The 27,613-nt window shown below is 42.9% G+C and overlaps 1 protein-coding gene across 2 annotated transcripts in view; it reads right to left on the bottom strand.

The window, feature by feature from the left end:
• Positions 1-8,548: 8,548 nt before the first annotated feature.
• The window catches only part of TOP1 (DNA topoisomerase I), an 81,015-nt gene continuing 61,950 nt past the window's right edge, over positions 8,549-27,613 (bottom strand). For both annotated transcript variants that reach the window (XM_016219333.2, XM_087818729.1), the window contains 10 exons: positions 27,247-27,434; positions 26,833-26,977; positions 18,495-18,638; positions 17,131-17,316; positions 16,096-16,164; positions 15,457-15,571; positions 14,355-14,482; positions 11,159-11,253; positions 10,780-10,929; positions 8,549-9,842 (listed from right to left, as the gene is read on the bottom strand). In XM_016219333.2, the coding sequence (XP_016074819.1) occupies positions 9,740-9,842; positions 10,780-10,929; positions 11,159-11,253; positions 14,355-14,482; positions 15,457-15,571; positions 16,096-16,164; positions 17,131-17,316; positions 18,495-18,638; positions 26,833-26,977; positions 27,247-27,434 (1,323 nt within the window). In that variant the 3' untranslated portion in view covers positions 8,549-9,739. The remainder of the gene's footprint in view (positions 9,843-10,779; positions 10,930-11,158; positions 11,254-14,354; positions 14,483-15,456; positions 15,572-16,095; positions 16,165-17,130; positions 17,317-18,494; positions 18,639-26,832; positions 26,978-27,246; positions 27,435-27,613) is intronic.

Genomic DNA, 27,613 nt, shown 5'->3' on the forward strand with positions numbered 1-27,613 from the left:
CCTGAGCCAGTTCCCAAGGCGATCCGACCTTTCACCATGGCGTCACCCCCCACACCCCGCCTTGGCACCCGCAGCGCCAAACGTGTATCCCCTCCATCCCACTTCCTACTCCAGGTCCCCACTTAACAAAGGCATCTCACTCCCTTATCAAACTGCTCCTCTTACAGTCTTCACTTTCTTAGAACATGGCACTAAATGCCACGCTGCTTGGGCCAAAACCCTTGGATATCCTTGTTTCCTCTCTCTGCCTCAACCCCACAGCAATTCATCAAGTCCAGTTCACTCTGCCCTCAGATATCTTCACTCCACCCACAAGCCCAAGGCCCATCTTTTCTCACCCAGACTTCACCTTCCTTGGTCTTTAAAAGAAAATTAAATTATGATTTCCTACCTCCAGCCTCAAATCCTCCAGGACTTCCCATTGCACGTAAAATCCACACTCCCTACCAGGCCCAGCAGGTCTTGTATGGCCTGGCCCCTTTCTCTCCCACTTCGTCTCTCGCTACCTCCCCTTCACTCTCCATCTCCAGCAAGGAGGCCTTTTTGTGGTCACAGGTGGACCTCGTTTAGTGTATTTGGCTTTATTGCACTTCATTGGTGGTGTGTTTTTTACAACTGAAGGCAAGACCCTCCACCAGCAAAAGATTACTGCTCACTTTATCACGATACCTGCTTTATTAAAGTGGTCTGGACCTGAACCTGCAATACCTCTGAGATATACCTGTATTTGAAGAATCTACTCTTTGTCTTCCTGAAGCCATTCTCTAGATTGGCCCCTACAGTCTAGCTGCCCCTTGAGAGAGAACCACCCAAACCGAAGACACCTGAGGTCACAGTGGAGCCGGTCAAACAGATATTGAGCCAGGCAGAGCGGGACAGCTTACCGTATTCCAGAGGTGAGAGGCTCAGCAGAGCACGCAGCGGATGCCAGAGAAAGATCCAGGTTTCCTAGAATTTGTGAGTGTGTAACTTTGTGAGTGTGTAACTTGTGTGTGCTGAGGCAGCCCACCCAGTTGGGTTGTGACTGGTGTCTGGAGCTGCCTCTGACTTTGTCTTGTAGTAGGAACGTACGTGTGTGTGTGTGTGTGTGTGTGTGTGTGTCTGTGTCTGTCTGTGTGTGTCTCTGTGTGTCTCTGTGTGTGTCTGTGTCTGTGTGTGTGTCTGTGTGTGTGTCTGTGTTTATCTCAAATGCAAAGATCCAGGTTTCCTAGAATTTGTGAGTGTGTAACTTTGTGAGTGTGTAACTTGTGTGTGCTGAGGCAGCCCACCCAGTTGGGTTGTGACTGGTGTCTGGAGCTGCCTCTGACTTTGTCTTGTAGTAGGAACGTACGTGTGTGTGTGTGTGTGTGTGTGTGTCTGTGTCTGTGTCTGTCTGTGTGTGTCTCTGTGTCTCTGTGTGTGTCTGTGTGTGTCTGTGTCTGTGTGTGTGTCTGTGTGTGTGTCTGTGTGTCTGTGTCTGTGTGTCTGTGTCTGTGTTTATCTCAAATGCAGCCACTAGGAAGCTGAGTATTCCACCTGAGGTCCAGTACCCAGTGCTAGGAGGCTTCAGCCACCTGAGGGGTGGTGAAGTGGCTGAGATGGACTGCCACCTAGTGACAGGCCTTTAAAGTGGGAGAGAGGGAACTAAAGTTGATCTAATGCCTGGCCCAGTGCTACAGTGCTTACACATGTCACACCTCACCCTTATAATTACCCTCTAATCAGGGATTATTGTCCCCAATTTACTGATGAGGAAACTGAGATTCAGAGTTCTGTAACTTTCCCCAAGGCTATATAACTAACAAGTGGGGATTTGAACCCAAGTATGTCTGACTCTATTCATTTTCTGCCTCAAAGAGAGCCATAGGCTTAAGTAGGTCAATAATCAGTGGGCATGGAAGCTAGCTGGCTAATGAGTATGGGTGAAGGGAGACTTTGGGCATGGTTGGCACCAGGGCACATGGAACTCAGAAAACATGAGCACTCATAAAGTATGCCTTGAGCTGCCTTGGGCTTAAGATGGGGCTGTCCTTGTCTGCAGCCCCTGAGCTTCCTTTGTGCAGGGATGTTGTTGGCATGAGTTGGGAAAACAAGAGAAACCCAGCACCAGCCCTCCAGGAATTCACACACATTAAACAGATAAACATTGTTATGTAAGGCAAATTATGATGAGAGCTATAGAGGAAAAGAACTGAGGGCTCTGAGATAAACATTAGAGAGCCGTACTTCAGATCTAGTAGATAAGGGGGACCTCTCTAGGACTCAGCAAAGGCCCAAAGGATGTGAGTCGATGGCCAGGTGAATTATTAGGGGTGGGTTGGAGGAAAGTACTTTCTAGCAGTAACAGCATGTACGAAGGCCCTGAGGCCAGAAAGAATGTAGTGAATTTAGGCATAGAAAGAAGGCTAGAGTTTAGTTAGTGTGGGGGAGCACTTGGGGTGAAGAAGTAAGGAAGACAGGTAAGGGCTGACTGAGGACCCTCCCTGCCTATCTGATTTTGTCTATTTTTCTAGGAGGGCTGCTCCTAAGTGCTGCAGCCCTCCTTGAGCTTCTTAGGCAGCCCATAAGCTGTAATGTACTTTTAAAATCCGTTTTTCTAGTTTCTGAAGTTTCCCAACATGCCGCTTATGCTTCCTTGCTTTTGCTTGTGTTTTTGCCTCTGGGGCTGGGCCCCCAGGGGCTCCAGAAATGGCTGCCAACAGGAGCTCATATTTTCAGTCTGCCGCCAGGCCCTGCTTTGGGAAAACAGGGCCCCATTTCCTCCTGGGTCTTCTGAGCCAGCATCCCAGGCCTCAGGTGGCTCCCTCCACCAAAGGAGGTTCAGGAAAATCAGGGCACGCAAAGGGTGTGGCTGGTATGGGCTTCCCCCAGCTCAGCATATATATGGGTATGTAGGTGTCACTGGCAAAGCGTGCAGCTGCGCTGGCTGGGAGGGAGCAGCCTAACACCCACACAAGGCACATGCCTGTGACATCACCAGGCTAGTCCTGCTTGGACCTGTTTCTGCCAACACTCACGCTTCAATATGCCCTGGCCCACACCAGTACCTGTGCCTAAAGTCTGGGGAGGTATCTCAGCCCACACCATCCTCTGGCCTTGTGGGCCTGACCTCATAGGTATTCATTTACCAAACATTTAGAACAACACTTAGCATATAATAAGCCTAACACAACTGCTTTACCCACATTGGCTCATTTACTCCTCATTATAGCACTGAAATAAGTACTTTTATTCCCATTCTACAGATGAAAAACTGAGGCACAGAGAGATTGAGACATGTTCATAAGAGGTGGCAGAGATGGGATTCGAACTCAGGCAGCCTGGCTCGAGTCACTGCTACGTTACCTCCCATATGGGTGTGAATGTTTTATTGTGCACCCTCACCCTTTCCATTCTACCCATACCCAATACGTTTTCTATTTTTAGTTATTTGGTTAAGTGCTGTCACAGGTTGGGTTCTTTGGGGGAACAGACTGTACAGAGGTTGGTGTGCAGAATGTTTATTAGGGAGGGCCCTTGGTTGGGATGAGCACTGTGGAAGGAGGCAGCACAGGGAGAAGCTGTGATGCAGGCCAGTCTCCAGGGAGCCCCACCTCAGCCAGCCAGGATGCGACTGCCCTGGGAGGAGCACAGCCCCAGCCAAATGGCTCTCTGCTGCTGAGGTGACATTAGGGAACTGACAGCTCTCCCAGCAGTTGGGGCAACCAGTGCTTCCTTCTTAGGTGATGTTTGGGTGGCATACATCACTGTGCCCACCACAAATGTATTCTTTTCCAGTCCTTTAAAAAATAGTTTAGGGTACTTAAAACAAAGGACAAAAATATTTTAGTACAGAAATGAGATCTGCAGTTATAAAAGGAGGAACAGAATATGGTTAACATGGGTTAATATTAGCTCCTGTGACAAAATCAGATGTGGCTGAGCTTCCTGGTAGCCAAAGCAAAAGCTATTCTGATGACTGATAACTTAGGGGAGAAAAGTTTTCCTGGGGATACATTATAAGAGAAGTTTCTCATATGGACACTTATTTGATTGAAATAGTGGAGAACATACTCAACAAATTTACAGCAAATCCTGCCAGTTTATTCATGGTAATAACCTTGAGTAAATATAGAAGGTATAATATAAAAGTATAGCTCAGTGAAGCCCCTTCCACAATTGAAGGTAGGCAGATTTATAGATTGGCAGTGTCTAATTTGATCCATACATAAAACTTTAGCCCTTTAAACTATTCTTTAATTTTTATTTAGTAAGTACTCACCTCAGTGCACCTTCAGCTCCACCCACAACCTTCAGTCTAGGCTCCTTAACCTCTGGCTCCAATATCTATTTTTGCCTCCAACTTAGTCGCTGGGCCTCACACTTCTTAGGTGATGTCCTCCTGCTTTCCTCCTCACCTGAGACATACTCTCAGCCCCTTGAGAGCCTCATGTCTTCTATCATTCAAGGCAAAACAAGGCCTCGCCCAGCCTCTCCCAGGGATTCTGCTCTCTCTGTAGATACTGCTTTGCCTTTGCTGATGGGTCTCTATACTGGGATCCAGAGAGGCAGGGGAGCTGGGCTCCAGATGTACCTTCTTCAGGGAGGTGGCAGGGATATGTAATTGCTTCACTGAAGGAAGAGAAGGGGAGAGCCCTTGCTAGCCACTGGCCCAGGCCAGGGCAGACCTATTTCTCCACTTTCTCTCCCTTTTTCCTAACAAATACTCCTGATACCTCCTCTACAGCAGTAACGCAGTGGAGATGGGTCAGACCAAGTTCCCACTCCAGTAAGGTGTACAGAAATGCCAAAGAGGACAATTCAATGTGATAAGGGCCTCTGGAGCCTTGAGAAGGGACACAGACCTTACCTAGCCCTTTGGTGGCTGTGGGAATGGAACAAAGTGAGGCACAGAGTACATGCCTGAAGATATGGCAGGTCCAGATATAAGGTAATCACTTGTTTTTCCAAAAAGGTCCTTCAGGTGTTCTGTGGCTTCTTTTGCAACTAAAATACAAACATTTTTAGAGATGCAGGATTCAAATATCCACACGTAACAGTTTATTTAGTTACACATACGTATTTTAAGTCACATATTATTTGAAATAATATATTCTTACAAATATTGATTTCCCCACATCTTACCTGTGAAGTAATAATGTTCAAACTCTTTACATGAATCTTTCGTTTCTTTGTAGAATCATTAGAGCCACTTTTTGAGTCAGATAATATAATTTCTGAAAGCACAGCACCTTCACTGTCTTCTAAGTTGTTTGAGAGAGAACACTTTTGAAAAATCAACTTTATTGAGAAATAATTTACATTTAATAAAATGCACCCATTTTAAGTGTAAAGTTTGGTGAGCTTTGGCAAATGTATACCACCCAATCAAGATGTAGAACATTTCCACTGGCCCCAGAAGTTTCTTGATGCCCCTTTGCAGTCAGTCTCCCCTGTCCCCATCTGGCAGTCACTAATCTACCCCCCCCCCCCATTTTGAGAAAAGCAGTTTATTCTGAACTCATGTTTTCTCTCACACTAATCTACTTTCTGTTACTACAGATTAGTTTTGCCTATTCTAGAATTTCATATTTGTGAAAGCATTAGCATATGCACCGTGTCTAAGTTTAGCATAATGTTTTTGAGATTCATCCCCATTATTGAAGAAAGAATACTTTTTGAATCAGTATGTGATGCTATCACTGAACATTTTAACCTAAGCCTGAATACCTTTCTGTATAACATTAAAACAGGTTTCTTTTCCATTCTCTATTCAGCAGGTCATGCAACCTACAGACCCCTTCCATAATGTTTTGAAACAAATCTTAACTCTATAATGTTATCCATAAATATTTCAGTGTTTTTCTAGGAGTCTTTTTAAAACTATATACAGAACTATAGTACCATTATCAAACCTAAAAAAATCAACACCATATTGCTATTTAAAGTGACCATTAAGAGGCTCATTTACATCTAATACTTAGGATTGTGAGAAATAATTACTAAGTCTGTGGTAAATTTATTTGCCTCCTTGTTTACTGATTTTTGTCAGGGGACTACTTATAATCATCCAAAAGTAGCTTGGCTGAGGTCACTTCAGGGTAATGTGTTTTCTCAAAAAAAGTGCTTTTTGGTTCAAAATAAGTTTAGAGAGCATCCCATTATATGAGGGATTTTGTAGGAACCAAAATATAAGTAAACTCTCTTCTCAGAAGACAAATTTAAGTTTTCTGTGGGGAAATACCTATACTCGGTGTGTAAAGTATTAGGAGGTGATTTCAGAGGCATTAATTTACTGGATGTGGAAGTGAAAGGAGTGAAAGAGGATGGCTACCCTGGGTTCTGGTTGAGGGGACAGAGTGGATGGATTTCACCATTGGGTTTGTAGTAGGCACTGAACTCAGTTCCAGAGATCTGAGATTGAGTAGCCTGCGGACACCCCCTGCAGAGATGTAGTTGGCAATGTGTGTGTGGATCTCAGAAAAGGGGTCTAGGCTGGAGCCCTCACGTTCAAATATGAATGAAATCAGGCCATATGAGAAGAAGAGGTAACTGAGGAGCAACAGACTGATAGAGGTAGGAGTATAGTCAGAAGGTGGCGTCGTGGGAGCCAGAGAGAAGTGCTTTAAAGGGGGTGGTCACGTATGTATTGTATGATTCCATGTATGTGAGGTGTCCAGTAAAGACAGTTTACAGAGAAAGTAGATTAGTGAAGGTTGAAGGTGGTGAGGTGGGGGCATGAGGGATCTTACTGGGCAGATGGTGTTCAAAACTGATTTATGGTGATGGCTGCACCACTCAGTAGTTACCAAAAATTATCGTACACTTGAAATAGGTGGATTTTAGAATATGTAAAATATGCCTCAATAGAGCTGTTAAAAAAAAAAGTGATCAACTATCTAGTGCCACAAAGAGCTTAAGTGGGACGCAGAGCCCACTTACTGGTTGGTCCCTCATTCATCGGTGAATTGAGGTCAGAATGGAGAGGCAGAATTGGGGGCAAGACAAGGCAAGAAGCTAGTTGCAGTGGTGGGGAATGCCGGGGTTTGTCCAGGACTCATTCCAGGTGCTTGTGAAATGGAGAGGGAAGGGGTGGTGCCTGGAAAGGGCTGGGAGTTGTGGTTTCTTTTTTCCTGTTTTAAATGTGTAAGAGGCCTCAGGTAGATTTGGCAGGGAGAACGGACAGGACCTGCTGACCAGATGTGGGGGGTGAGAGGAGAGAGCAGTCAAGGAAGCACCAAGCTGTGTGGTACAGGTAGCACATAAAGGCAGGCTCCCTCTGCCCCACCGCTGGCCTCAAGCATCACAGAAAGGCCTGACAGGGGGTGAGTGGTCGGACCCTGCACATTTGGCCTCTGCCAGCCATGGCCGGGAGGACACCAACAGTGAATGAATAAGCAAAGGGGTGGGTCTCCTCCCTCCATGCTCAAGCATCTTTCCTGTTCAGCCTCTTCCCTCATGCCCAGTGGCCAGGCCAGCTTCCCACTCTGGCTTCCTCTCTGAGGGCTGCTGCCACTATGCAGGGCGCACTTCACAGCTTTTCTTGACCAGCACCTAATTGCCTTGCACCTACCCTCAGAAGACATGGAGAAAGGTCCTTGCTGGAAAAGGTAGGCACAAGTTCCTGCTTGTTAATAAAATCTTCTGCCTGCAAGGCTTCCTGTTCCTGATTTTTGGTTGTGGACCAAAGTTTGTACCTTAGTTGTGGCAGGTCCTGCTGAAATCCCAAACCCAAGGTCTACTTTCTCGTCACCCACCCGCCCACCCACCAGCCAGCCATATGGTTTATCAGTTGGGCACTGGAAGATCCTCTGTTGCTGTTTCTTACACCACCACCCCCCCATTGTCTGCAGTGGACCCAGCCTGAGCCTAGCCCCCAGGAGTTCAGAGACCATCAAGGAGATGGCTCTGCTCCAGAACATACCTGCACATGCTAGCAAGCTAGAGGGCCTACAGCTAAGTGACCAAGTGCCAAGACTCTGGCCTTCTTGCTCCATGCTCCATTGGACCCAGAGATCTCACCCTTCACCCTGAATTCCAGACTTAGCTGTAACCTAGGATGAGGAAAGGAACAATTTTTGTAGGGTCCCTGGTCAGCCTGGGTACCAGAGCACTGGGAAATGATCATAGATCACTCTCTTTCAATTAACCAATCAATGCAGGGAGGAGTCTGCATTCCAAGTGGGAGAGGGCTTCTGGGATCCAGTGTCCTAACTGGCTTAGTACCCTCAATTCCTGCCGTCCTATTAAGTTTAGCCACATAAGCAAACCCAAAGCTCCCTACTGCTTCTGGTCAGCACACATGGATAATGCTTCCAAAATCTGCCTCCCAAATACACTTGCTTCATAAACATCCCCCACACTAGGTTTCTAATATAGTCCCTGTACCCCATCTGTTCTGCACCCTCCCTCACTTCCTGGGCTGCCTTTATCTAAGGGTGTGGACTTTGGCTCCCCTTCAGCCCACACCCACGGCAGCAGGACTTCTGGGGAGGGACCCACCCTTGCTGACCTGAGCAGCCAGGTAAGTCCCAGCCCCAGAGCCCCACTCTGGCCTGGGGCCCTGGGTAACAAAGAGGCAGACACTAAGTTTCTGTTAGGTTGTAGGAATTTATTTTAAATAACCTACAGTTGATTAAAAGGGAATTCATGATAAAAATAGAAGATACTTGAGGAAAGATGTGGGAAATGGACTCTGCACACACGCTAAACTAACAATGCCTCTAAAACTAATGATTATAGCAAAAAATGTTTTCACATTAAAATTCTGCTTTTTATGGGGTTTTTTTCCATTTTTTACACAATTACAAAAGAAAAAATAAAAGCCCTAAAATCTTGATTATTTTTCTTTTTTTGGACCAAATACTCATTTTCCTCTAGATTTATTGACCTATGGAACTTTTTATACAATAAAATCTTTCAAGTGAAAGACTGGGGTTTAAAATGAAAAAGATGGATATCTGAAAGGGTACAGAAAATGCTCAGAACAAAGGATGATGGGAAAATGGTTTCAGTCACTGATTATTTCATTATCCTTAGACTCACTCACCCCTCATCCCTCCCCGACCCCAATCTACACGATCTTTAAGATCAAGAAAAAGGTTTAAATATTTTAAAATAATTAAAAAGAAATAAAAATTCACATTTAAAAAGGAACACTCAAGTCAGGAAATATTTTCCCATCATGCTTTTCTGTGAACAGGTGTCTGAACCAAAACACTGCCAATGTCACAACTGCTTCAAGTTTAATGAAAATTGATTCCCATGACAATAGATATTGAAGACTCTTAACAGGTGCGCTGGGTTTTTGTTCTACTTAATTTTAAATTCCTGAAATGGGGGAGAGGGGAGGGAGTTTAGGAATTCATTTCTATTAAAATATAGAAGTTATTGCAAAACCCTAACTGTAAAAACGCACCAATATAATCGGACTTCGTATACAGTAGCTAAGAGAATCCAAATGCTTCAGTGAAACTGAATTTGCCTGGCAGAACTCTTGACAAATTCCCATCCACTTGCCCTCTTGAAAATAAAAACAAAATTCAAAACAAATCATACAGCTAGAATTTTGATATCTGAAATATTTTTAAATAAGTTGTCCATAGGACAACTGGCTCAGCTCTCCCTTATAATATCTTCAGGTTTATCTTTTCTCAAAGATGTTGGTTTGTTAAGACTTGCTGCCTCTCTCCCTCAGTTGTGAGGGCAAGTGAGGCTCACAGTTTATCCATCTTCCCCAAACCACGCTGTTGCTTTTCACAGAACTGCTCCTCCAGACTGGCTAGAACTCATAGTCCTCATCAGCCATGTCGATGGCCCAGGCAAACTTCTCCCTCTGGGTTTTGTTGTAAATTTTCTCTATTGGGACCCCCCACTTCTTGCACCTGCAAACAAAGGAGAAAAAGGGTGGGTTAGTGTCTCAGGGAGCAGTGGCCCAGCCTGGCGCCAGGGCTTGGATGTGCTGTCTTCTCCACATCCATCTGGTGAGAACAAGAATTCAGGGGCTCAACTCATTTAACCTTGATAATGACCTCTAAAGTAGGTGCTATTACAGAAGCACAAACGAGAAAGGTCCAGATGAAAAGACTTAAGGCAGAACAGTTACTTCTTCATGCAGCTAGTGAACATGGAGCTGAAGACTGAACCCAAGCAGTCTGGCTCCAGAGTCCGCAGTGCCTTTCAAGCTAACCAATCCCCTAGCACCAAACAGGGCAAAAAGAGTAGACAGGGTACAGGAGCAGAATGGAAATAGGCCCAGAGAAGCAGGCGCCACGGGATGATTCCTCCTCCTAGACCCAGAACTCAGCAACTCAAAGTAACTAATAAGCACCTTCAAAGAAGCCACTGATTTTGGGGTGTTATTTTATGACTGTGTGTGGCAGGGGATGGAGGGAGTGAGCGAACAATAGAAAATTTATCTTTGTTAAAAGGTACCTCTAACTCTTTGAATAAGTTGCTCAGATCTATGTTCTCATCTGTCTTTTCTCCTTGTTCCTACCTTCCTTGTAAATTATTTTATTGAAACATTTTATTAAAGTGAGGGGTTCCTCTATAGTTTTCCTTCAATATGGGTGAAGAGTTTCCATTCTTGTCCTAAAGTTCCATAAGTGATGGGACTGCACCTGCCTTTTCAAAACAGATGTCAGCACACTGAAAGGCAGTGTAACAGCGCTGACACTGAGGACCACCCAGAATGTTCCAAAGCCTTTGCAGCATGCGTATCAGAATTCTGGCAGAGGTTTCCCAGAGCACAGAAAGTGTGCTGTTTTCTTACAACCCCACTACCGTTCTCCAGCCAGCAGCAAAGAACTCAATGCTTACCAAGCCACTGAGATCCTCGGGTCCAGATAATTGAGTTTGGAGGTTCCCAGAGCAATTTGTTTATTCTCCTCTCGGTCTGTGGCCTGAACTTCGAGCTTCATCAACTGCTCCTCCAGTCTCTGCACAGCCTTCTTCTTTGACTCTACCACCCTGGGAGAATGGATCTCATCAAGAACTAGGCCTAGCCTCTGGATAAGAACACTGCAACCCCACTCTGCCACTTAGGAGGCAGGACAAGCAGAAAAGCCCCAAGTACAGAGATTTCCAAAAGGTATCACTCCGAAACCCTAGAAAAGCTGGAGCCCAGGGCACCTGGCTGTATTACACATGCTTTTCTCTCTCAACCAACCCCCAGCTTTGTACACCACCAGGCACATACTTCTTGGTCTTTGCATCCTTCATGACCTTGGCATCAGCTTTAGCACTTTTCAGGTCTCTCCGGGCATCTGCTAGCTGTTCCTTCTTGGCATCAATCTGGGTGGGGGAAGAACATCAGTCAGTTTTAGGAATAAATGAAGCCCAGAGAGAAGACAAGAACTATATCAGAGAAGATGAAACCTAGATGTCTCCACCAGACAGGCAGTTCCTCTTGGTGGTCTGCCAGGTAGACACCCAGGGGTAGCTTCATGAAAGCACAAAGTAGGTGCACAGTGATTGCTGAATTCAACTGCCATTTGGCCATTTATGTTCTTCAGTGACCCATCAAGAAATGAGCATTCTACTGGCAGAGATACAGGCCCCCACTAATCCAGGTGTTTGAGGAAGAGAACTCCCTGGGACTGGGAATGTGGGTGCTAATATTTCAGAGATCCTTTTGGCCTCAGACACCTAAGAAGAGGGCTACAGATGAGCTATTTTTCAAGTGGAGCCTGAGCCAGGATATAGCCTTCATTCCAAGAATGCTGCAGAAGATACTCTTTATGAAGCTGAGACAGACAGGATCCTTGCAGCTACTGAGCCCAGCTCACTCAGATTCTGCCAGCACTCTGGGAAGGAGCTGCACGCTTTTCGAGAAAAAAAGGATGTATGAAGAGAACATCCAAAGGACTGGAGAATGGCAGTCTGTTCCAAGCTGACACGTGGCATGGCCTGCCTTTGGCATTCTGTTTTCAAAAGGAGAGGGAGTTGAGCCCTAGCCAGCATGGCTTGGTTGGAGTGTGTCCCATACACCAAAAGGTTGTAGGTTCAATTCCAGGTCAGGGCACATACCTAGGTTTCATGTTCAATCCCCGATCAAGGCGCATAAGGGAAGCAACCAGTCGATGTTTCTTTCTCTCTTTCCCACCCTCTCTAAAATCAATAAACATGTCCTCTGGTGAGAGTTTAAAAAAAAAAAAAAAAGCACTAAGAACGGGAAGAATACGAGTTTCCTCAGAAACAGAGATTTGAAAACACTTTTAGCTGTGGAGCTCTTTTTCCAAAATGAATCTCATGGACTCCCGGTCTATAAAGAAAAGACCAGAGCTCTTCTCTGAGTTCCTGCTTGAGGATGGCAGCAAGCAACACCATGGAACTAGAGCCCAAACCTGTAAGCTCTCACTGCTGAGCACAGGTACCCCAGACCTGCTCACCTTGCTAACCTGTGAGGTCGAGGGAACCTCTGCACAGCAAATGCACGCCTGACTCTCACACACTGGGCTGTTGTTCTCAGCCTAGAATTGTCTGTTAGATACACACACAGCCCCAGATTGGAAACAGAGACTACTATTGTGAGACAACCATTAAATGCATTTTACTATGGATGGCTTACTTCCAAACATTTATGTTGTCCAAAGGCAAGCTGAAGGAACTAATCCTATACACAAAAGCATCACAGACACCACTAGCTAGATTCTTTTAGGCTAGAAATGCAACACACCACAATCTTTTAACCATTTCTGTGAACGCTAAATTGGCAGACTGTGTCAAATTCTCTCAAAGCATCAAAGACTCCATTGATTCACTTGGCAAACAGGCGTGTGTTTGCTTTGTGGGCACATAGGAGAGGGTTCCTGGGCTTGGAGGGCTCGTCTGGCAGGCAGCCTGGGCTGCTCAAACAGTGGTTCCAGAGTGAGATCAACAAAAGACCTCCTCATGCTCCAGGGAGGGGTCTCCTGTATTAGGTAAACAACACCTGAATATTCATGCTTTTAATTCTGGCTCAGAACAACCTGAGAATAAACTACACCAGGTGACCACCATTTAACAGAGTGGCAGCAAACGGGAGCTGCTAGGAAGGGTTGTCTGTACAGAGTTCTTTGCCTGCCATCCATAGAGTGCAAGGACCTGAGAGCTCTATGGACACATACTCATTTACTGTGGACATGTGCATCCCTTCAGGAAAGCCAGATGGCCCCACAGGTTGTGTGTGTCTTTTGACCCAGATGTACTGCTCCTGGGTATTTATCTTCAAGATATTTCAACAGAACACAATTTCAACATGGGCCTGAAAATGTGTTATGTGGTCTCACTCTATATCAATTTTTAAACTCCAACTGTCCAAGTACAGAATTCTGTGAACATGGGTGGGAAAATATGACATCTATAATTTCATTAACCTCTAGTTGAAATTCATCATTTCTCCTTCAATTATGTGGGCAACAAATCATAGTGATGTGATACCAGTAGTACCTATGACTTTATCAGCAATAGACTGTACAGGTATTTTCATATAATTATTGCAGAAATCCTGAAGTACCATTTATGTTCATTACTACCTTGAAATTGACAGAGGTTATTAGAACCATCTTAAGATCTTAGTAAATTAATAAGGAAGCACATCTATTACTGTATCAGACTTTAAAAATACATTTGGTAAGTATATTTCAAGATAATTGGTTACCTTTGTAATCCTATGTGTCTGTCAGCAATGAAATATCTGCAAATTTTCATTGTGGATTAGTACATGAGAATGGATTAGTTCTGTAGCCACTGCCCACACATAAATGCTCACTGTCAAATGTTAAGTGTCTTGTGGCTTAAAAGTTCAGTACCAGGTAGAGTCAGAGGGAGGAGAAAGACACATGGAAGAGGAACAGCATCTATTTGTTTGCACGTCACTTTCTCCCTAGGGTTCAAAATATGTATGAGGAAGAATTACATAAAATATGATTCCTGTGGAATGTGTAAAAATAAAAATAGTGCTAGAGTTGGGGGGAAATTATCATTGTTCCAACATCTTTTCAATTTCATACAATCTAATTTGGAAATAATTGCATTTCTAGGCTGTGGCAAGGAATTGTGAAGACTCTATATCCATTATCCTCCTGTATAATAAGGACAATTAGCAATATTTCAAGGAGGGTACATCAACCTTAGGTTTTCAAAATGGGAAGTGGCCAATGCAAAACTTGTGTCCGCAAAATTAGCACCTCCTGGGCACCAGGTAGTCACTGTCTTCATCAGGAATAACTACTATCATAGGTCCACTTGTTTAGCTACAGCATGGACCTTTCTTCCAGAACAGACCCAGAACTGGCCTTCTGATATCCCAGCTTGGAAGGCTAGATTAAAAATGCCTCTCGTTTTCAGATTATCAGCCCATGGCGAACACAGTTCTCTTCATTTTGCCACCCTGCCACCCAGATCCAAGATACCTTAGATTGCAAGTTCATCATGGACTTCTCAAAAGTTTTTGGTGGTGCCCTCTGATGGTTACAAAGAATTGCAACAGCTCGGTTGGCACGGTTATAAGATAGGATCTTTGCTGGGATATTCTCATCCGCTGCACAGAAAGAAACACGACAGTAAAAGAGTGAGTTTGTACAACCAGAGAGAATATGCGTGCCTTCCCCACTGCTCCATCCTCATGACTTTACTGGCTCTCGTGTCACTCTAATGGTCAATTCAAGTTTCCCCAAGCCACCAACCAGGTCAAAATCGGTAGTCAACACGCTCATCTGCTTGCTGCAGTGTCCACCTCCCCCACCTACCCACCCAATGTAACCTGAAGAAAATAGGGACTTGGGGACAGAAAAAGCCTGTAGAGGAGAAGACAAAGGGACCACAAGTTTTACATTTTAAAACCCCAAGGCAATGTATTTTTTTAAAAATAAAATCAAAAGTGTTACCCAAGGAATTTTCTTACTTGTGTCATTCTTTATCCTACCCTAAAACACTGACCTTCTATATACCGATCTTTGGCTTTTCTGGCTCATACTAAAGCCATTTGACCTATTGATAGAGGACACTGGGAATTTAGCAGTGGCTGGTCTCCAGGAAAAAGCTTGTGGATTGTGGTGATACCTTCTACAGCTCGTTTTTAGGAGAATACTACCTACTCTTAAGGGGAAAAAAATGACAGAAACCTCAAGGGAAGGATTTGCTCTGATATTTTTTTTAGTAACCATGACAACCTACTCTCTCCAATTTAACAGAACATTACAGCACTGTGTCTTCTTTCTATGAGCTTTTAAAAAACATACATATAAAACAAAGTGCAGGCATTTTCAGAGCAGAAAGAAAGCCACTGTCATCATTCCATAAATCGACTCTAGAAGCTGGGGTAGGAATGGGAGAAACAGCAGCGGTCTTATGTTTATACAAAGTAAGCCTTAGCTCTCTATTAGAGGAATGGAAGGAAAAAGTTTCCAGTCACAATGTTAGGAGAAAAAGTGGAACAGATCTAGGACTTAGCGGAGCAAGAGCACCAGACATCACCAGTAGGGTGTGGGCCCTGGGTGGCCAAGCAGTACTTACGGGCTGTGAGTTCTTTTAGCTGCTGCTGTAGCGTGATGGAGGCGTTGTATGTACGAAACACCTTGGCTGTCAAGCCCTCCATGAGATCCTGAAGATGCTTATTTAAAATAGCAGTCTGGACAAGATAAAGCAACAGGATGTCAGGATTTAGGTAAGAGTCACACAACTCTGCCCTTCTGGCAAGCACTAGGACACTGATGCCAATGCAGTCATGACCTTGCCAAGTTTACTGCTCTGCCAGAGGGGAGTCAGGAAAAGAGGGGAGAGAATTCCAGAACACAGGGTTGCAGGATACATCCCTAAGAAGTACATCAATCTTAAGCAGGCCAATAAAGTAAATGTGTCCTTCCTTGGTAACACCTTCCCTGATGTCAAGGACAGGTCTTGGGTCCCCAGCAGAGGTGGATGGCATCCAGCCAGGGGCAGGCTCGGGGGAGTCAGAGGAGGATAAGCCAGGTCTGCCTAAGCCTTAGGGCTTTGGCCTCGGATTTGCCGAGTGCCCCAGGGAGGAAGAGCATAGAAGACACTGCAGGACAAGCTGAGGGGAGTGCCCGCACCACCCCCAGGCAAGTCTCTCCTCTAGGAGCTTGTGACGCTCTGGCTAGGCCCTCCTCAACCCAGTGCACTTTGTCCACTCACATTGAGTCTATCAAAAAGATCATCCTCAGGCTGTTTGTTCTCCATAAATAGTTGTAAGTTCTTAAAAACCTAAAAGAAATAAGCAGAGCCTAATTATTATTTTTAAAACCTTTACTTTGGAAACAATCGCAACTTTAAAAAACCCCACAAAGCACTAGGAGCACCCACATCCTTTACCCCAACGCACTTACCATTAACATTGTACCTCACCATTTGTGCAGTGTGCATGTCTGCTCACTCTTTCTACATCTGTGTGTATGTGCTAATTATCTGAACCATTTGGGTACTTACACAGAATAAAGGTACACAGTATTTATCAGCTTCATAAATTTACACTGATACCTTTTATCTAACCTACTGTCCATATTCCAGTTTTGTCAGCAGACCTAATGATGTCCTTCACTGCCCACCCCCAGTGTGGAATCTAATCTAAGTTCAGGCATTACATTTAATTGCCAGATCTCTTTAGCTTTGTTTCATTTGGAGCATTTCTACAGCCAGCAAAGCCTAAGTACTGATGAAGCATCAGCGAGAAGGGCTGGATTACTGGGATCCTGCACTCTGTAGGTCTCTGGTTCAAACCCAATTATTTAGGGTGGAGGCACTGAGCTGCAATACCCTCTTCAGCTACAGGCTCAGAAATCTGTGGACCAAAGGGCTACCTTTTCACTCAATCAGGACCTGGGGAGAAATTGAGCAAAGGGACAAATGACAAATGTTCAGCATGACCAGGGGATATGGAAATGTGGTTAAATCATTAGAACACATGGTGGTTCAATCTTATCCTGAGTTTGTTGTGAGGTCCAACCTCTACAGAACACTTGAATGTTGCTATGGGAGATGGCCCTCATTCCCAGGAAGGTAGAGTCAGGGTTGGGGGTTAGGGCAGGGACACCAAACAATAGCTCTTCCCTCAAGTGATTTTTTTCTAGTGCCCAGCAAAGCACAGAGCACACAAAAAGCAATCAACAAATGCTTGTTGGAATGAATGGATGGATGAATGAATGAATGAAAAAACGGGCAACATTAACTTACTCGTTTCTCTACGGGGACTTTGTTGTAGTATCTGATTGAGTCCTTCCCAAGGAAGTCAAACTCAACCACATATTCCTGGCCATCCAACTCCGTGTGCAGATTGATGTGCTCCACGCGTAGGGAGCAGCAACCCACAGTGTCCGCTGTTTCTCCTTCCTCCTTCTCATTGCCTGCTCTCAGAGCAAGCTGTCCCAGGAGGAGAGAGAAGAAAAAAAGATGAGCACGACTGAAGAAACTTGAATCTCACAGGACCTCTAGGAAACCAAAATCAGAAGCCTCCCAATTCTCTTTGGGGCAGAACATCCATTAGTCTACAAGGCCTGGGAATTCTGGATTCTGCACTGTTGCTTATTCCTCTATAAAATGAAGTATGGAGAGTCGTGGGGATACTAAACTTCCCTATAAATCCAACCTCTTTACTCTGACTTCTCAAATGGGAATGGAGGAAAAGAAGAACCTTTTTTTAAGCAGCAACTGAGGGAGCATTTCTAGTCTTGGCAATCAGACTCAAAAAGTTAGTTTCTTAATTTTGCTTAATTTTTTAGACAATTCAGAATTTGTGCTCAAATATAAGAAGTGCAAAACTGGTGGGAAAAACATGAAATCTTTTCTTCTAAAGAATACTGAGCCCGGCCGGGCATGGCTCAGCGGTTGAGCACTGACCTGGGATCCAGGCAATCGGGGTTCGATTCCCAGTCGGGGCACGTGCCCGGGTTGCGGGCTCGATTCCCAGTGGGGGGCGTGCAGGAGGCAGCCGATCGGTGACTGTCTCATCACTGATGTTTCTCTCTCTCTCTCCCCCTCTCCTTTCCTCTCTCTGAAATCAATAAAGATATATTAAAAAAAAAAAAAAACTCAGAAAATGATCTCCAGAGCAGTCTCTCAAACTGTAGTTGTGATATGTTAGCAGATTATTTAACCAATTTTAAGAGTTACAATCTTCTTAAAAAACTAAGAAACAGAAAAATATCAGAATTCACTGCTCAGAGGACGGCTAAAGCATTGTTTTGTGCAATTTTTGTTTTAGTTACACAAACACAAATATAATTGTGTGTTGGGTTGTGATGTCAAATTATTTTTGGTGGTTCACAGAAAGTTTGAAGATGTCTAAGTATTTCTGACACATTCAGGTTCAGGCAAAACCCTCCTACCAGGCAGACTGTTCAGGGAGCAGCAGACTCGGAATGACTCTCTTCTCACTTCTACCTTCCCTACTGGACCAGAGACTTGAGTGAGCAGGACCCCCCGGGTGTCCAGCTGTCACCACCTCTCCAGAACTTAGCAAGGGACCCAAGGGAGTAAGCACTCCCTACATCTTTATTAAGCTGAACACAGCCAGTGATATGACAGGCAGATGCTCTCACCTTGTCGATGAAGTACAGGGCTACAGCTCTCTGCCGGACTTTCATCTCTTTGGACTTCCAGTCTTCTCGATACTGGTTCCGGATCTTGTCCACACACTTTTTCAGCCGCCGAGCAGTCTCGTATTTCTGCCAATCTTTCTCACCCTGCAAAGACCCAACCCCAAAGGTGGATTGTTTAGGGATGGTCTGTAAAGACAGGCAGACTATAAATATCCAAGTTCAGGGCTTTGTACCAAAGAGAAGGAACTTGAGCTTAAGCAAGGGAGAAAAAGAAAAGTATTGAAGAGAAATTTTCAGGCCTTTAACCTGATGAGAAATCATGCTGTCCCATTTCACTGTTGAGTTCAACTGGCTCCTGTCTAATTCCTAAGAAAGCCTGTGGCTTCCACACTGTGAAATGTTTACGTTCTTGGGAAAAGCCCACATGGCATGTCCCAAAAACTGACTTCTGTCAACACAAAGGGTATAAAGATCCCCATCATAGCTTTACTGTGGAATCTGTGCCCCAACAGCAGTTTTCCGCTAGAACTGAATTTCATTAAATTCAAGACAACCATTTAGTTTGATGGAAGGAACTGTCAAGGAAGCAGAACCAAAGATTACAACATGTAATTACCAAGGAACACAATGATTTCTAGGAACAGCCATAATTACTCACCATTTTCTAACTTCTGCATTTAACAGTATTCTTGATTAGACTGAAGGAAACAATGTTACTGGGAAGTCTTTCCTTTTTAAACATTAGAGCTTTTTGTGGAAGGTTTAAAAACTGAATTCTAAAGCCAATTAAAGGTTTTTAAAAGGGTGTGAAAAGACTGAATGTAACCAGCAGTGATGGAAGATTTCTGCTAGCAAGGACTAATAGAATCAAGTGAGAAAGGTAAGGAAGGAAAAAAATATCCAAGAAATGAAAGAGGGTCAGAAGTATTACAAGGCCTAAAACGGACTATATGACAATGAACACAAGGATGGAATTTAAGAACTCAAGAATCTCTGCTCTTAATTCCCCTACCCCAAAACAAAAGAGGGGTAGTGATTTTACCCACGTATGCCTGATTCCTGCCTAAGGCACATGGTCCCTAAGGCATAAGAACTGTGGACAAGGTAACTGGCCTTCTGAGCACACAGGAGTGTGGGTTACATGGAACAAGAAAGGTCTTCTAACAAATGCTCTGAAATGATAGCTCACCCAAGTATGCTAAGGAGTCAGCACATTCTCACAGTTGAGTGTGGACTGGCTATACGTACTTGTTTGGCAATAAAACAAGAGGTTCAGTAACTACATGTTGCTGTGGGTGGGTGAGTTAGTAGTTTGGTGATCCAGAAGAAATATCTATTTCCTGACAATGAAAAGCTGAAAATTTCTCAGTCATTTTTCTCAGTACATTTTGACATTTAAGAGTAAGAAAAGGTGCGATACAAGCTGTCCTTGTGTACAAGTCAGTAATACATCTCCATGAGATTACACTTACATAAGATTACACACGAAAGGCTCGTCTTCAACAATATAGTTTCCAGCTCAGGAGTGGGTTCTCTCCCTTTACTCTAAAGGCACACAGGCCTACCAAAGCCTGACTCTGACTCTTCAAAGTCCTGCAGAATTTACTTCCTCCGTCCCTTAGTCATGCCAGTGAAACACGGTTTAGAAAACCCAACAAATAATTCATTCACAGAGGCTACCAACTTTTCTTCATATGTTGGTTGGGCTCCTGGCACAAGGATCCAGGATTCTCTGAAATAGGGACACAGCGATGGGGATGAGGCAGAAGCCACCTTGTCTAGGTCCAGTGGGGGGAGGGCGGCCTCCAGGAAGTATGTACAGACATATATCTGCTTCTGTTTCCCTAGACAGAATCCAGAGTAAAATGCACCACAGCAAGTTTTCTCAGAATACTTCTGGAAAATATCTAATTGGTCTTTCCAAGCAAGGTAGTTATCAAGACCATCTCAGTAAAACAAGGTGTGCACTGGAGCGGGGCAGCCTTTAACCCCCCCCCCCCCCCCCCCGTCCTCGCCCCTTACTCAGTCAACACTCCATAGAGGACAAGATCCCGATTTGATCAGTGTGCTGAACATTCTTTGGGTGACTTTTTTTTTTATTAGTGGGCCCACCATATTTTCTCTCTCTTTCTAATATAACTACTTACCTATTAAGCGCAGTGGGTAAATGGGGGTCAGGATCTGGATTCAGGATAGCAAAGTGGGAGATGAGCTAATCCTGCTCTCTCATCCTTTCTCAAAGATTTGTACAGGGCAACAGTGGCATTTGCCAATATCCTTAAGTGGCTCTTTACTTCTCACTTAGCTGGTGACCCCTGTGTCACTTTTCCATTGTACAGAGCACCAAAGAAAGAGTGAATGGCATTCTGAACCCCAAACATATGTCATTAAAACAAAAGACACAACAAATTGGCCCTGTATATTTATACCATGTTTAAAAATAAAATACAACCACCTCTCCATACATGCCCATTTTAAAATTTAGCTATCCTTTTATTATTGATTTGGAGACTTTATATTTTTTATTTAAATCCTTTTTCAGATATTAGTGTTATTTTCTTCCAATCCTTTCTTTCACCTTTTATTTGAATAAATCTTTAAAAGATTTTATGTTACATATATTTAAGTACACAGTTTGATCAGTTTTAATCCACTACGCCCACCCGCCAAGACAGAATATTTTTATCATTCCAGAATGTTCCCTCATGCCCCTTCCCAGCTAATCACCAACTAAACAACTACTGACCCTTTAATCTGACTATCATCATAAATTAGTTTTGCCTAATCTATAATATTACATAAATGTTATCATACAATACAGACTCTTATGTCTGTTTTTAAGATTCATCCATGTTGTTGTAGTTATCAGTAGTTCACTCCTTTTAATTGCTGGTACATATGGTATGCCCTATGACTATCCCTAATGTGTTTGACTATACCATAATGTATTTTTCTGTTATGTTGATGGACCCCTGGGATGTTTCCAGTTTTAGACTCTCAGGAATATAGCTGTGCTATGAACATCCCCCCCTTTTTTTAAATCATCATCCAAGGATAGGTTTATTGATTTTTTTTGAGAGAGAAGGAGAGAGAGAAAGAAACATAGATGCAAGAGGGAAACATCCATCAGTTGCCTCCCATATGAACCCCAACTGGGGATTGAACCCACAACCTAGGTATATGACATGACAAGGAATCGAACATGCAACCTTTTTGGTGTACGGGACCATGCTCCAACCAACAGAGCCACCCAGCTGGGGCACTATGAACATTCTTGTACAAGTATTTTGTAGACATGTTTTCATTTCATTTGGGGCAAAAACACCTAGAATTGGAATTAAGTATCTCACTGTGGTTTAAATATGCGTTCCCCTGCCTGGTCAGCATGGCTCAGTGGTTGAGTGTACCCCTATGATCCAGGAGATCGAGGTTCGATTCCTGGTCAGGGCACATGCCAGGGTTGCGGGCTCGATCTGCAGTGGGGGCATTCAATGAACCGCTCATCATTGCTGTTTCTCTCCCTCTCCCTTCCTCTCTCTGAAATCAATAGACATATTTAAAAACAAACAAACAAACAAACAAACAAATAAATATGCATTCCCTTGAAAATTGGTGATGTTGAATACTCTCTACCATGTGCTTAGGATGAGCAGAGAAAAATGTAAATGAACTCAGGATACTCTTTTTAGTACCTGTAAGACAAGTTACTTTGGCTCTCAAAAGTCCTAATCGTTTCAGTGACCTGGGAGGGTGGAAGTACAACCCTGGCTATGACTGTAAGTAAGCCAATCCAAGTTTCCAGAAAGGGAGCAAGGACAGGATACATGCTTCAGCTGTGCTCTTTTTTACCCTGACTGAAGATATTTTTTAAATTGTCAAAAATTCAGTCACATTATGCTTGAGCTAAATTTCCCAACAAAGCAGAGATGGGGTAGAATGATACCATGATATTATATGGGGGAAGTGAACAAGTAAAATATAGATACAAAAAGAAGCAAAGAATCTCAGAGTAGGAGAAATCTCTGCGGGTTGAGCAAAAAGATGTAGAATAAAAGCTCCGTGATGGTAGCCCCCCATAAATTGCACCTAAAGTCCTCCAAGAAGTAAAATGACCAATTTCAAACCCTTCACAGTCTAATACAAAAGCTTATTTTTATAGATGTTTGGGTCAGATCAGGTCAGTAAAATCGTGCTTTAAACATCCATAGCAAGGAAAGAACTCCATGCCAGAAGGGACCTGAAGCCAGGGGCTGTGTGAGCTTGGGCTGAGATGGGCTAGAAGACTCCCTCTAAGACAAGAGGAGTGAGCAAATAAAGTGGAGAGCAAAGAGGATAAAAGGGAATGACTACCAAAAAGGACAAGAAGTTATAAAACAAATGAAATTAAATAAAATCAGGTAGATTTAGGGAACTGGAAATGAATCCTAGAGAACTACCCCCAAATGAAGACCAGAGATAAAGAGATAAAGAATATGAAAATACAGTTTTAAAAAGCATTTGTAGATTGAGACACTTCAATATTCACCTAATAGGACTCTAAAAGCAGCAAATGGAAAGAAGGGCCTAGAGGCTGTGGAAGAAATAATGGCTAAGTTTTCTAGAATAAAATACATTAGTCCTCAGATTGAAAGTTTAGTCTGAGTACCTTGAAAAATATATCTATACTTAGATACAGAATAGTGAAACCAGAGATCACCAATAATAAAGATGCATTCTTTATTTGAGAAAAGGCAGTCATGAGGATGAAAATAAATTTTCAGGTAAACAAAGGGAGAATAGGCTGCCGGTAGATCCTCACTAAAGAAACAGTAAAAGATGTGTTTCAACAAGAAAAGTAAACCCGGAGGGAAAGTACTGAGTACAGAAATTAATCAAATATTTGACCGTTGACTAAAGAGAGGGTAGGAGTTTTACGGATCCTTGTGGAGGTCTTTTAAATAAAAAGTAAAATGTAAGCAAAAGAAATGATGTATAACTGGAAATAAAAAGTTAAGACTGTCTTTACAGTAATTTCTTTACCTATATGGAAACCCCAAAAAATACACTTCTGGAATAAGAGGTCAGCAATGTTGCAGATATAAGACAATATTAAAAAATCAACAGTATCACCACTCCAGTATAAACCAACAGAAATATATTAGGAAAAAAATATCATTCAAAAGCACTAAAAACTAAGTTCTCTAAGAAAAAAAAGTTTGTAAAAATGTGTAAAACCTCTGTGGAGAAAATTATGAAATAATACTGAAGGATATAGTCAAAGACATGAATTAGTGGAGAGGTATATAACATGTTCATGTATTGGAAGACAACAAAATATTGTTAATATTTTCTCCCTATTAATCTATAAATTCAATGCAATTCTAATAAAAACCTCAAGCCTTCATTGGAACCTGACAAATGTATCTCAAAATTAATATGAAACAGCAGAGAGCTGAGAACAGCCAAGACAGTGTTGAAGAATGAGAGGAAGGAAACTTGTCCCACTCAGTAGTAAAACTCTCTAAGACTACAGTAGTTAAGGCGGGATGCTGGCAAGGAAGAACTAGAGGGGCAAACGCAACAGGACAGAGCCCAGAAGCAGTCGGACATACAGGTAGAAATCTGGTATATGACAGGGGGTAATACAACTAAATAATTCTGGGACAGCTGGTTATTTGTGTGGGAAAAATATCAGATCTCAATTCATACCATACACAAAAATACATTCCAGTGGGTTAAAGATCAAAATATAAAAAGTGAAACTCTAGAAATGTTGGCAAGGTTGTGGAAAAGGAACCTGTATGCCCTGTTGTAGGGATGCTGGTGATGCAAACTGGTTCAAGTACTTTAGAGAACAATTTGGAAATGTAAAGAATAGTTGAGGAAAGTTTCATCCATACACACAAGGAAAATATGTTTATTCCAGCACTGTTTATAACAGCAAAAGATTGTAAACAACCCTAAAAGTCTAACAAGTGGGCAGTTTCTATAAGACCAGAATGCCATGTAGCGAACAATAAATTAGAATGTATGTCAAGATAATAAAATCTCAAAACCAAAGCTGGGTGAAATAAACAAGTTGCAGAATGATCTCAATAACATAATTATTTTAAAATTAAACCTGATAAAGCAATACTACATACTGTTTATGCACACATAAATATACTGCAAAAACACAACAATACGCACAAGAATGAAAACATTAAATTCATTATAGTAATCTCCAGGGAAGGAGATAAATGTCACACAGGGGACTTCAGCTGTTTATCAGAAACGTTCATGAGATGAAGGAGTTGAATAGGACACAATGTTAAGGTTTGACACATCCAGATGGTGGGCATGAATGTTCGTTATATTACCTATTCTTATAGATTTGAAATATTTTATTAAAAATAAAACATGTAATGCTTGTATCTTTCTATTTTATCTATAAAGAGAACACTTCTCTTGCTGGCTGTGCAGTTAAAAAGCACTGTCACATCCAGACCTCAGAAGACCTCACTGTTCCGCTGAGTGGAAGACAGCCAAGGAGGGCTGGTAGAAAGCTGAAGGAATCACATTTCTTTTTCCCTCAACACCACCACTTGCCAAGCCTTTAACCATCTTCTTGACTCTTAGAATCCCAACCCAGCTGACTGGAGTCAGCTTCTGGATATAAGGTTCTAGGCAGGACTACATCTGGGTGACTTCTAGGTTCACTACCATAACCATCATCCAGAAACCTGCACAAATTCCTATGGTGCTAGGAGTTATGTGGATATTGTCTGCAATAATTGACTGGCTCTCTGCCCTTGGGGTACTTCACTTGGCTTTTCTTACAAGGATCAAAACACTCAGAGACTTTCCCACAATCAACTCTAATCCTGTCTGTAAGGGTACACAATATATATTTATTTTGAATCTGTTCAGCTCTCCCCATCCCTGCTGCCATCACTTGTTTTAGGTCATCACCATTTCTTGTCTGGAAACCCACTGGTCTCCCTACTTCTTGTTTGCCTCCAATCCAGTCTCCATAGAACAGCAGTCAGAATGATCAATGATCAATTATGTTACAGGTTTCTAAAACACAAACCTGGCATTATTTACACTCTTTAAAACTCAGTGACCTCCTATTGGATTTAAGATAATATAAAAAGTTTTCAGGAAATGTCTGAAGATCTGGTCGCATCCCCCTCTAGCCTTCCCTGAGTTTCCTTCATGAAGTTGTTCCTGATCTCTTAACTGCTGGAATAACTGCTCTATTTATCTAAAGCATCTAACACATTTCTTCTAATATAACTGAATTCTTACCCAATCTGCCCACAGACCACAAGTTCTCTGAGGGCTAAAACCACTGTTTATCCACCTTTGTGGTATTTCAGAGGGGAATATAACATGTTTCTTTATATGAGTTCACTTCTGCTCACCATGAGGGTTCTCTGACTCTACACTCTAAACTAGAAAAAGTGACACTTTCGAAATGAAGAAAACATATAGATGGGTAGTTTTCATTAGAAAACATGACTATAAGCTAGAAAAAGTGCAGTTTAGTCTAAGACACATAGCCTTTTGAGCTGTGGCCTTACTGTGTTAACAAACCTCTAAACCAAGATTAAGAAGATCTTTAGTTCCAGTCCCCTGCATATAAATAGTCACAGTATGTAAGAAACTAATTCCTTGACTGTTTTCTTGTGAAGCTCACCTCTTTCAGGCTGCTGTATACCTATGGGAGAAAGTTTGTGGGACTCTCCCAAGTAGGGTATTCCTGGCCAGCTAACAAGAACTGACTGCCCTTCCCAAACAGTTTTCCCCTTTCAATAATAGCATTGATATACAACACCAAATGGGTATATAGAAATTCGTGATGTGCTTTCATATGCATTATCCCATTTGGTCCTGGTGAAACCCACCCACATGAAACTTTGTCGAATCAGAGCAGGTAGGATTTTACAACTTCCTTCTGGATTCAGAGCAATTACTTTCCCTTCCTCAGAGCCAGGAAAGGTAAGGAAGAGGAAAGGAGCTATAGAAGCCAATAGACACGTACTTACTACATTCTCCATCACATTCTGACACTGGATAGCAGGCAATGTGAAAGCAGAGACTTGTCTTGTTTACTAACACAATTCCTAGCACCATGCATATACTGTGCCAGGCACACACTAGGATTTCAGCAAATATTTATGAATGAATAAGATTACAGTGTGAATAATGCAGAAAATAGATATGTCTCAGGGAGGTCACCAGGTAATGCTAACCATGAAAATACTTGCCTTCTTTTTGTGGAAAGGGATTTTAATGTGCCAAGGTGACTCTAGAGTCTAAGAACATTACAGTTCAACAAAAAGAGACTAACTGGGAATCTGAGCCACCCCCTTACCTTGATTCGTGAACTGGGATTCAACATGATGTATTTAATGGAACCTTGAATGTTCTCTGTCCAGGAGACCAGCCAAGTAACCTTGTTATCATGTCGGACTTCTTTCCATTTATGTCCTGGAGGAGGAGAAGGAACCTTGGCATCTCTGTGGACATAACAAAACAGGAGGGCAGTGAAATGAGGACATGTGAGGAACAATTTCACCTTTCTTGACCTGATGTGGATAAACCTGCTGAGTATATATGCCCAAGTTTCCTCCTCACCAAGTCAATACATGAAACACACTTGGAAATGTACACATGGAAATACTGAGCTGCCCTGATCAGTTCTCTGCAATGTAGGAAATATTCCCCACTACTAAGGACAAAGGAAGCCCCCATTTTATTTCTGGCCCAAAGGATGAATTGGGCTCACTTGCTACAGTTGATGATTATGTCCTCAGGCATGATCCGTCTCTTCAGCATGCCCATCTTGGGGTGGTTGCCACGGCCACGGAAAAGCCCAGGCGGTTCTATCTTGAAGTTAGCAATCCTCTCTCTGTGGTTATCCATAATACAGAAACCATATTCTTTCAGTAATTTTTCATTCTCCTCTTTGATTTTCTGGAAGATAGCAAGAAAGTAGTTAAAATGAGTTCAAATGGCTGTTCTCAGATATTCCTCCCTCTTATGTGAGAACAAGTCAAGGTAAAGTCTAAAAATTACTAAGAAATGAATTCAAGTAAGGGAAAAACCTTAAACACAATAAAATTCCCCTAGAGATCTACCTATAAGGATTAACT

This window comes from Miniopterus natalensis, chromosome 7 (genome assembly GCF_054644295.1).
Source record: "Miniopterus natalensis isolate mMinNat1 chromosome 7, mMinNat1.hap1, whole genome shotgun sequence".
Lineage (NCBI taxonomy): Eukaryota > Metazoa > Chordata > Mammalia > Chiroptera > Miniopteridae > Miniopterus > Miniopterus natalensis.